General features: G+C 45.9%; 1 protein-coding gene across 1 annotated transcript; it reads right to left on the bottom strand.

Moving 5' to 3' along the window:
- Positions 1–1,844: 1,844 nt before the first annotated feature.
- R3HDML (R3H domain containing like) lies at positions 1,845–10,425 on the bottom strand. Its single transcript, XM_029222135.1, has 5 exons — positions 10,168–10,425; positions 7,077–7,195; positions 6,844–6,976; positions 5,601–5,716; positions 1,845–1,944 (listed from the first exon to the last, which is right to left on the bottom strand). Exons 1-5 carry the CDS (start codon positions 10,423–10,425, stop codon positions 1,845–1,847), a joined length of 726 nt encoding a protein of 241 aa, XP_029077968.1.
- Between the last annotated feature and the right edge of the window lie 373 nt (positions 10,426–10,798).

Below are 10,798 nucleotides of genomic sequence, written 5' to 3' on the forward strand. Positions count from 1 at the left end.
ATTCTCGTTATCCTGACACTCAGGACGCAGGAAGGTAACGTGGGACCCTCAAAACAGCACAGGCATTGAGGTTGGATGGAGCTGAAATCAGATCCCGTGTCTGCTCCTCACTAGCTATGTGACCCTATACGTGCCATTGAATCCAGAGGGTCACGTGCCACTTAAATTTCCTGAACATTTTGGGAATTTTACATAGGGTTGGCAAGCCGTTTCCCACCCCCACCCCCCCGCCACCGCCCCGTCCAATATAAGTACGTTAATAATTTTTTAGGAAATCTAGCATTTATTATCACCATTGTATAATAAATGAAAGGACATTTTAATACCCCCCCCCCAAAAAATGCAGGCGGGATATAATCTAAGAATAATGAACTCAGAACAGCGTCCTTGTTTTTATTTCACTACTGGGCACTTCTGCTAAGCCTCATTTTTCTTAGTTGTAAAAATGGAGTGATAATACAGACACATGCACGTGTGATCTAGCTGATGTACCTGGTGCAAAGGAGGGGCTGAGGGGCTAACCTTCCTCTTGAGCTGGCTTCCCCTCACTCCATCTCCCCTGCTCCATTTCCCTCTCTCCTCTTTTGACCCTCCTGAGAGCTGAGACAGGGACCAGAAAGAGCCATTGCACGGGATCTCAAAGGACTTTATTGAGGGCGGAGGGAGGTGGTGTTGATATGCACAAGACACAGCCCAGGTGGGAATGACCAAGAGGGAAGAAAGCCCACTCTTTTGACAATGTAGGGACTCTGGGGGAAGGGGGCCTGTTTTCCATCCAGGTCTTTGAATGGAGCTCTCTCCAGCCAGGCAGGGAGTGGGCCCCAGCTGGAGGGCAAGGTCTGAGAGAGATTTTACTATCTCTAAAGACAAAAGGACTTCTGTGTGTTGATAACTGGGTGGGGTGGGGTGGGGAGAGGGGAAATGGTTTCTGGGAATGAGAATGAGATTCCATGGGAGAAATAAGGAGGGTGAGAGAAAGAGAGACAAGTAGGTGAAAGAGAGACACCAAGGCAGAGAGAGTGACAGGAAGAAAAAAATGCTGAAAGAGGGTGTTCCCTCAGGCCGGCTTTGGCTTTAGCCTCTCGGTTCTGACATTCAGAGAGGTGTCTGGAACAGCCTGAAGGGATTGTCAGAGCCTGAGCTTAAACCTGGGTGCTTTCGTGGACAAGGACAAGCCGTGCAGCTCTCAGTAAGTCACACCCCTTCACTAAGCCTCAATATGCCCATCCGTAAAAGGGGTACACGGACCCTGCGGTGGCTCCAGTAGCATACACTGTGGATGGGGTGTCCATATGCTAATTTCAGTTATTTTTTAAAAGCTTGGAGCTGAAATGGTCCCATCTTAGAGAGGCAGACCACACAGGTCCTCAAAGGCTGCCCAGAAGCTGGCTGGCTATTATTGGATGAATGAAGGTAGGTTTCAGGATAAAGATTATTTAATAAATACCTTTTATGGGATGGACAAAGGCTTGTGGATTTGAGGCCTGAGAGTCACAAAACTGCTGTCACTTCTCCTTCCAGCCCTGGCTCTGGGAGAACTGAGTCAATTAAAGATGGAGGCCTCTTTCCCAGAGGCCGGAGGGAAAAAAAAGATGTAACAGGCAAGAAGGAAGGCAAACAGTTGTTTTCTTCCGGCATATGCTGGACATTTAGGAAATGGAATCAGCAGGGAAAATTAAGACTGGTGAAGTAAGCCCAACTCATGTCCTTAAAAAAAAATCGAAAAAAGAAAAATCGCTTGACCCGGTCTTTGGGAAGGGACTCTTGGAGGGTCAGGCCCAGCTGGAGCCCTGCCAGAGACCAGGGAAAATTCAGAACCACAGGAGCCTGTTGGACTTGAGCCCCTAGAAGCACATGTTGCTGTTGCAGCTGCCTTGGTAGCTGGGAGGGCAGGCAGAACATGGCCTCCCCTTCTTGTATGGCGCCTCGCCGATCCAGTTGCCCCTGGAAGAGAAGAGGTCCCAGGGAGGCGGGGTCGGGGGACAGTTACATGGAGCCACCTTCACAGAGGTTTCCAAATCTCAGCACTGCCACTGTCTGGCCCTGTGACCAAGTCACACCTGCAAGCCTCAGTGTCTTCATCTGTAAAACCAATAGAAGACTTCCCTCCCACACAGGGATGCAGCAGCAGATCAAATAAGGGAGCTATGTGCGCATGCCTCTAGCACCTCACCTGGCAGATAAGTGACTCCCCAGGACATGCTGATTTTCTTATTCCTTCCACCCCACCCTCACCTCCCAGCACAAACACCCCCCTCCCCTCCCCAGTGGGCAGATCTGAGTTCTGGTCCTGGATTCTGCCACCTGCCAGTTGGTGACAGAATAAACGACCTCATTTCTTGAGCCTTGATTTTGTCCTCTGAATAAAATAAATAAATGAAATGGTGTCCATAAAAATTATGTGAAAACACTTTGTAACTTATAAGGTGGTATGCAAATGAGAACTAGAATAATTAGATACTGAGTATAATTCACTCATGGGGGACATGCCCATGAAGCCTCTTTGTGGCCACTGCTGTACATTTATTTCTTCAATGGCCTTATCCCAAATCCATCCTACCTGCTCCGGAGTTAATCGTCTCAATGAACCACAGCCTTTAGGGAGGAGGAGGGTAGAGAGCCATTGCTTTAAGGTTACAGATTTTCTCTTTGGAGTGATGAAAACATTTTGGAAATAGTGATTAATGCCACTGAGTTGTATACTTAAAAATGGTTAAAATGGCAAATTTTGTGTTACATATATTTTACCACGATTGAAAAAATGAATAACGTAATATACCCAAAACCCATTGAGTTGGACACTTCAAATGGGTAAGTTATATGGTATGTAAATTATATCTCAGTAAAGCTGTTTAAAAAAAAAGAACAAACCTCCATCATAACCATTCTCCTGCTCAAGCACTTTTAGTGGCTCCCCATTGCCTGTGCAGGGGTTGGCAATGTAAAGGGCCAGAGAGTAAATATTTTAGGCTTTGGAGGCCAAATGTCTTTATTGCATGAAAACAGCCCTAGACGGTACGTAAACAAATATCGTAGCTGTGTTTCAATAAAACTTTATTTATGAAAATAGGCAGGAGGCCAGATTTGGGCTGTGGGCTGTAGTTTGCTGGCCCCTAGCTTATGAATCACGTCTACAGCTTTCAGTCAGGCCTTCCAGACCTGCTTATGAATCACATCTACAGCTTTCAGTCAGGCCTTCCAGACTGCTCTAGCAGCAAGTGGATCCAGCTTACACACCTCATCTTTCCACAACTCGCTTCTCCATCCCAGCCCACAGATTTCTCTTTTCCCCCCTCTTTGTCTTCTCAAAGCCTAAAATCACTCCCCCAGTTCTTGCTAAGTGCTACCTAATAATCTCACCACTGGCCTGTAGTGTTAATTACCTTTCAAGTCCCAGTGCCTTATTTTCTCACACATTAAACAAACACTCCTTGTGGACAGAAATGGAATCTTTTCCCTCCAAAAGTGATTGTTGAATGACTGTAAGTAAAGTCAGCCAAAGTGCTTAGAAAAGTATGCATTTCTGGTTTCATATGGGTTCATTCATTCAACAAACACTTCCAGAGCATCTAGTGGGCATCAGGACTTGTGCCAGATGCTGTGAGTCCACCATTTTCAAAAGGTGTTCCCGGAGTGAAAACATATACATGTTTGTAAGTACATAAAAGATCTCCAGAAGGTTATGCAAGAAACTTACAGAGGGGAAGTGTGGGCAGGGGAGGGAGACAACATTCTGTGTTTACCTGTTTTCATACCCACTGAATTTTATAGCATGTACATCAGTATAAAATGTAATAAAATTTTAAACAATAATAAATAAATATATCAAACGCTACCAGTTTTTCCAACAGGAAAAAAAAAGTGTTCCTGCAAGTTTGGGGGCAGGGAACGTGGGTGGTGGAGACACCAGGGGTGATGGAATAAAAGTCATTCTTTTTTTGTTTAATTTAACCACTTAGAAAAGAGTTCTGCTTAAAAGAACAAAGGTTTGAAATCACTGTAGTAAAAGGATACCAAAATGAATCAGGTCTATTTCCTGCCCTCAAAGAGTTTATAACCTAGTTATAATTCTGGCCACTATTTATTTAACATGTACTATGGGCAACTATGTACCAAGATCCTCTGTGAGCCAGGTAGCATTAGCCCTATTTTAAAAGAGGAGACTGAGATCCAAGGAGATGAAATGACTTATCCAAAGTCCTCAGTGTGTACATGGTAGAGCTGAGAACCAAACCCAGGTCTAGTAATTAGAATAAGAACCAACATGTATTCCAAAATTATTATGAGCCTGGGGACATTACCTGGGTCAGCTCACTTAATTCTCTCAACAATTCTATAAGTAGAAACCATTTTGTAGATGAAAAACAGGCATGGAGAAGTTGAATCACAAATCTGAACTCTGACAGTCTTGACTCCAGAGCCTAAAAGTCTTAACAACTATATGGTTAATAGTCAATGTTTCAAAAATTCAATATGTCAGCAAACAAATTGGAACAGTTCCTTAAGCTGTGTGTGATGGAATTTGCTTTGTTGCATTTTTCCATATCCGATAAAGCTGGGCTGCATTATGACACTTTGTCAATAGATGTCTCCATCTAACAAATATCTTGACTTGAGAATCTGAGTTTGGGCTACCAATAACTTCCAGAACATCAGGATAGTACAGTAGATAGAATATGAAATCAAAAGACTTGTGTTTCAAACAGCTCTGCTACTTACTGGCTTTGTGACTTTTGGTAAATTACTTAACCTCTCTGATCCTCAATGTCTTAATCTGTAAAAAGGGTAAATATTTTCCCAGTGTCCTTCCCTTTTTCCTTCTTCCTCTCTTTCATCTCTTCAATGAGATAATAAGGGAAAAGTGTATTGTAAATGATCAAGAGCTACATGAGAGCAAAAGGCAGTTATGACTATGTAATCTTGAAACTCTGAATATCATGTTTACTTAGAATTTGTTCCCATTTGTGTATGAGAGTCTGTAATCTGTTTTGTATGAGAATCTGTTGCAAGTTTGTATACTATACATTGGATGGGAACTCCCATCCCCCTTTCTCTGTGTTTCCAGAAGACTAGCATGTGAAGACCACTCTTGACCTCTCTCCCACCAAGCTGACTGGAGAGTCTGGAAAAAGCAGTTGAGCATGTTCATTGCATCCTTCCTTTCTTTCCTATGGGACCTGCCTGCCTGTAGGGAGCATGTATTCTTGGTTGCTCTATTTCTTGTGGGAAGCTTACAGGGGCTGGCACTGCACTTAGAAGAGGCCTATGGTTGGCCAATGTTGCCTGTCAATGGATATGAAGGTCTAATTCAACAGTGAGATATTTGCAAGCCCACTTGGCTGGCAGACCTAAGCCACATTCTCCACTGTTGGCTTCATCAGGGACACTGCGTATGCACCTGCCTTGGTCCTCCGTCTATCTCCCTATCGATTCTGAAACTTGGGTAAAGAAAAAGGATTCTTGATTGACTCTAAAACCTGGTGTTCAGGTTATTTAGAACGGAGGAAAGCAGGGTGTCCTGTATGTGTTCCATTTCTGAGAATCCTGCCCACTCCACCTCAGGGTCCACCCTCCTGCCCCAGAGCCCCCTCTGCACTCACTTAATGGCGTAGTTGCAGACCAGGTACACAGCCTGGTGCCAGGTGCTGCCCAAGACATGGATGCTGCCACAGGTGTGGATGGCACAGCCCAGCCGATTGGAAGATGCCCACACCATCTGAGGAGGGACAAAGACAAAGGAGGCTGTGAGAAGGACTTGGGGCTGAAACGTTCTTGGGCTTGCTCTGTCAGGGTGGATGCATTAGATAAGGTTTTCCTGGGGGAGGCACCTGTCTCAGGGTGAGGGGACTAGAGGCATATTGTACTATATAATATTTCTCAAAATTTGTTCCACTATAACCAACAGTAAGGAATACAGTTATATATTGTTACCCAGTGTACCAACACACACATACACACACCCTTACCCCTTCTCAAACAATTTGAACAAAAGTTTTACGAACCAATATTTAATCTTATCATATAGAATGATATATGCTAATATGTTCTATACCTTTCAATTAGATTTCTTTCTTTCTTTTTTTTCCCCCTAGTGACCAATGTTTGAAAATCATTGTCATGTTGGAAGTTAAAACACAAACTTTGGAGTTAAACAGCCTTGGATCAGAATCTCAATATCACTAGCTGTGTGACTTTGACCAAGTCACTTAACCACTCTGTGCCTGGTTTCTCCTTTGGTAAAATGGAGGTAATAATATTTCATCGATGTCAGGAAGGACATTTGGTTTAGGCCTCACATTTCCTAGGGGGTCTCAAATTTCAGTTTTTGACATTTACTGCAAATGAGTCACAGAGAGATTGGCAGGCCTGAAAGCAGACATTTTTCCTACCATTGAAAACTTCTGGTCCTATTTCTTGCAACATTATACTGCACTGTATTTTTATGTATAATAAGTGGTAACAACTTCAATATTAGCACTCAAAATATACTACAATCTTTTGTAATCTTATTTGGCGTTTCTTTTTTTAAGACACAGGAGCCTTAGAAAATAAAAAATACTAGAAAATGTTTGGACCTATTGAAATCAAAGTCAGTCTTGAACTTGTCAGACCACACATCTCCATTTTGGGGTCAAACAACATGGTCTGCCTACCTAAGACCCTCAAAACAAGATCCAGTTCAGCTCAATTCAATGTACTCACAACTTTCCAGGAACAGGCTTGTTATGAAAAAGGAAGTCTGTTAAGGGCCTCTGTTTTATTTCTAATTGCTGTCCCACCACATTCACTTTCTTCTAAGAGGATTTGTTCTCTCATCAGCCCTACATCCCAACAGAGGTGTACCTGGGTATAGTGAGAGCACACAGGGCCACTGCAGCGCCAGGGGCAGCGCGGGGTACAGTCCTTAGGGGCCGGAAACAAGTAATGCCGCTTCTCCTCAGACCAAGACTTCACGAGATCCACCACGGAGCGGTACCTGCAGAGGCGGAGAAGATAGAAGAAAAGTCACTCTGCCATAAGCGTGCTCCGTGACCTTGTTGAGTGATGGAGTGAAGGAAGGGCAGAGGTTCACTCACCGGCCAGAATGGATGGAGAGGTTCTGGCCCACGTATCTCAACAGCTGTGAGGGCCCGTGGGCCCAAATGCACTGGGTGGCCCAGGCTTCAGCGGACCTGGCCAGCCGGTCGTCCCAGACCTGGGAAAAAGAAAGGTCATGAAATTCCCTGGGGGAGCAAACACCATCATTTCAACAGTGTCTAGAGATGCACGTATACATGGTACATTGACTCTCCATCTCCTTTGGAACCCTGCAACAAATCCACTTGATAAGTTAGAACACTGAGGCTCAGAGAAGGCCTACGACTTCAAGGTCAACGGCAAGTCCATACCAGAGCCGAGATCCACACCTAGGTCTCTGACCCCTAGTCCAATGCCCTTTTTCCTTCACTGGACTTCAAGCTTGGGGCTCCCTGCTCTGAGCGGGGTCCCAGGGTATTGGCCTAGGAGTTCCTAGCAGTCCCTAGAAGTGACTCAGCCCAGAGTAATGGGAAGAGAATGGATTTTTAATTTTATTTATTATATTTTTTTCAATGTGTTTATTTATTTATTTTTTTAAAGATTTAATTTTATTTATTTTTGGCTGCATTGGGTCTTTGTTGCTGCGTGCGAGCTTTCTATAGTTGCATCGAGTGGGAGCTACTCTTCCTTGCAGTGCTTCTCATTGCGGTGGCTTCTCTTGTTGCGGAGCACGGGCTCTAGGCGCGTGGGCGTCAGTAGTTGTGGCGCTCGGGCTCAGTAGTTGTGGTCCACGAGATTAGTTGCTCCGCGGCATGTGGGATCTTAGTCCCCAGACCAGGGCTCGAACCCGTGTCCTCTGCATTGGCAGGTGGATTCTTATCCACTGCGCAACCAGGGAAGTCCCCAATGTGTTTATTTAAACATTAAAATTTTTTAATTCAAAAGGTTCTTTTTTTAATAGTGAAAACATGAACAAATTTAATATGTAAGATGTTTGAAGGACGAAAAGTGGAGAGTCTTTCATCCCCATCCTACACTAGTCCCTCCAGCCACCCTGACCCTGGAGGCAACTGTCACTGTGAGTTTCTTGTGTCCTGTTCCAGAAATATTCTACACCTGTAAGTATATTATATATGCATGTATATATTTATATATGTAATTATATATCTTATATGGTATATACATGAAATAATTATATATTACATACATACAATAATTATATATATATGAATTTTTTTGACAAATGGCAAGACTCCAGACATTCTATTTGGCCCCTAGCTCTTTTCACTTAACCAGATGGGTTACCTTAATGATGATTCCACATCAGTACATAGAGAATACCGTCCTCATCCTTCGTAACAGCTTCTTAATTTTCCAATCTCTGAATGCTCCAACTTTTATAACTTGAAAACGCATCACTTCAAAAAAAAATACTAGTTCCCTTCCACTCTGACTTCCTGAGATTCTGAGATATTATTCTTTTATTCAGTTCATCTGTTCATTCAGCAAATATTGAACAAGGACTCACAGTCTAACAAGGAAATGAGATGTTAAACAATCATTACAGTTGGCAGGTATGAGAATGTGAAACGGGACCCGGTCTTTCTTGGAGCCAGAGGAGGGAAAGGGCTCCTTAAGCAAGGGATGTTTAGCCAGATACTGGTCCTGTGGGCTGAAGATAGCTAGTGAAGCAATGGGGATCCCCAAAGAGGGGTCCAGACACCTGCCCAGAGATGTTGGACTCATCCATTTTTAGGGAAAGCAGAGGAATGTTTCCTTCGTGCCACAAAGGGGTGAACTGAGGTAGGGGCATGCAAACATCAAACCCACACTCACTGACACTCCTCGGGCCCCTAGTGAGCTGTCTAGCTCTCTCTGTCCTACAAAGCATGCAATAATTAAACACCTGTTGTGGGGAGGGCCTCGCACACAGGCTGGTACTCAATAAATGTGTCATTGTTTGAAAACTAGAAGGCCTTCTACATGCCAGTCACTGTGTCAATCAATGGATGAGTCAGTTAATGAACAAATAAATGGCTCCCCCGCCGCTAGCTGCCTGCCATTTGGGCTCCTATCCCCGACCCTCCCAACGCCTCATTGCGACCTGATGTCGTATTACACGTAAATTTTGTGGTTGATCTTTGTTTTCTATCATCCCCACTAAAATGGAAGCTCTGTGAGGGACGAGACCTTGTCCATCCTGTTCTCGGCAGCGTCCACGAGGCTTAGCGTGGTGCCTGGCTCCAAGCAGGAGCTGGTACGTAAGTGAATGGACACGCTGCAAAAGTATAAGCATTTGCAGGCTGTTGAGGGAGTAGGTATTTGTCTTAGAGGGGGCAGGCCAACAATCCCTTTGCCTAAAGAAATCTGTGGCTGGATTGGAAGCCTATCTCTCCAGGCTGGTTTGGGACAATGGTCCTGGGGGAGGGGCTGCGATAAAGAGAAAGGTTCCCTCCTCCCCTCCGGAGTCTGGCTTGTGGGGGGCTGGGGTGAGAGCCCCCCACGCTGCCTCTTTGAAGGAAGACATCCCAGCTGCCTCGGCTGGTCAGCTGCTGTTTCTCCTCAGCCTGAGACGCCCCCACTCCCACCCCAGGTACCAGACCCCATCTTTCCAAATTCTACCTCCACAGGCTTGCTGAGGACAGTTTGGGTGTGTCCATCAAACCCCTGGGGCAAAGAGACAATGGCAGGGAAACTCCAGCCACCCGTCCCCTGCGGCTCCCTGGCTGGAAGCCAGAATTCTTGGAAAAGGTATTGTGTTAGTTAAGACAGCTTTAGCAGCTGGCAGACCTGGGATGCAATCCCACCTGGGTGACCTTCAGCAAACTAATTCTCTGCATCTTGATTTCTTTATTTGGAAAATGGAGATAATTCCCACCTTGAAGGAAGAGGGTTACACGTAAGTGCCTGGCGCACAGGAGATGCTCCATAAGTCACAGTCCTCTGCTCCTGCCTGCAGAAAGGACTTATATAACCACCTTAGTTTTCTCATCTGTAAAATGGGCAGACGAATTCCTGCCCATTCCACAGGGCCCAGATGCCCAGATACTAGCTAGTGAGGCCAGGCTCGTGAATGGTCCAGTCTTTCCAGGACACACTAAGTGGACTGGCGTTTGCTGGGGGAGGCACTGGGAGGGCATGGGAACTCACCATATACTCCATGTTGGCGGCAGGTGGGTGCACACTGGCCCGGATGTGGTTGTGATAATCCAATAAGGCACTCATGTCCCGGGCAGAGATGTGGCGCTTCCGCCGGTACCGGGGCACTCCCAGGCCAGTCAGGGGTCGCACAGCTGTGCCCTCGGTCTGGGCCAGTGCCAGGGTGGCATTGGACATCAAGGTGTTCATTGCCTGGCCTGCCCAGAAGAGCAGGCCTGCCAGGCCCACGGTCCCAGGCGGCAGGGGCATAGCTGGCTGGAAGGGTCACACGTCTGGCCTTGTGCAGTCAGAGCCGGCTGCCTGGAGGGGGTGGTCATGAGGGCACCAAACCCTGAGTGCTCTCCAGCATTACCACCCCAGAGGATGCTATCTACTGGGAACTTGGCAAAGACCTCCTGACTCGGCTCTCGTCCAGGGGCGCAACACCCCATTCTTCCCACCCCAGTGGACTAAGTGGATGGGGCAATGGGAAGAAATGCCCAGATAGTGGCTAAATCTGGACCAGGCCCTGGGGTGAGATGACGCTGCCACTTCAAAGCCAGGGTTTTGTTCCACCAGCCCAGGAGGCAGACCCCAGTCCTCCCCAGCATGGACACCCTCTTCACCAATCTTACTGGAAGTG

Source organism: Monodon monoceros, unplaced genomic scaffold (genome assembly GCF_005190385.1).
Source record: "Monodon monoceros isolate NGI ecotype Baffin Bay Population unplaced genomic scaffold, NGI_Narwhal_1 Super_Scaffold_13, whole genome shotgun sequence".
In the NCBI taxonomy this organism is placed as follows: domain Eukaryota; kingdom Metazoa; phylum Chordata; class Mammalia; order Artiodactyla; family Monodontidae; genus Monodon; species Monodon monoceros.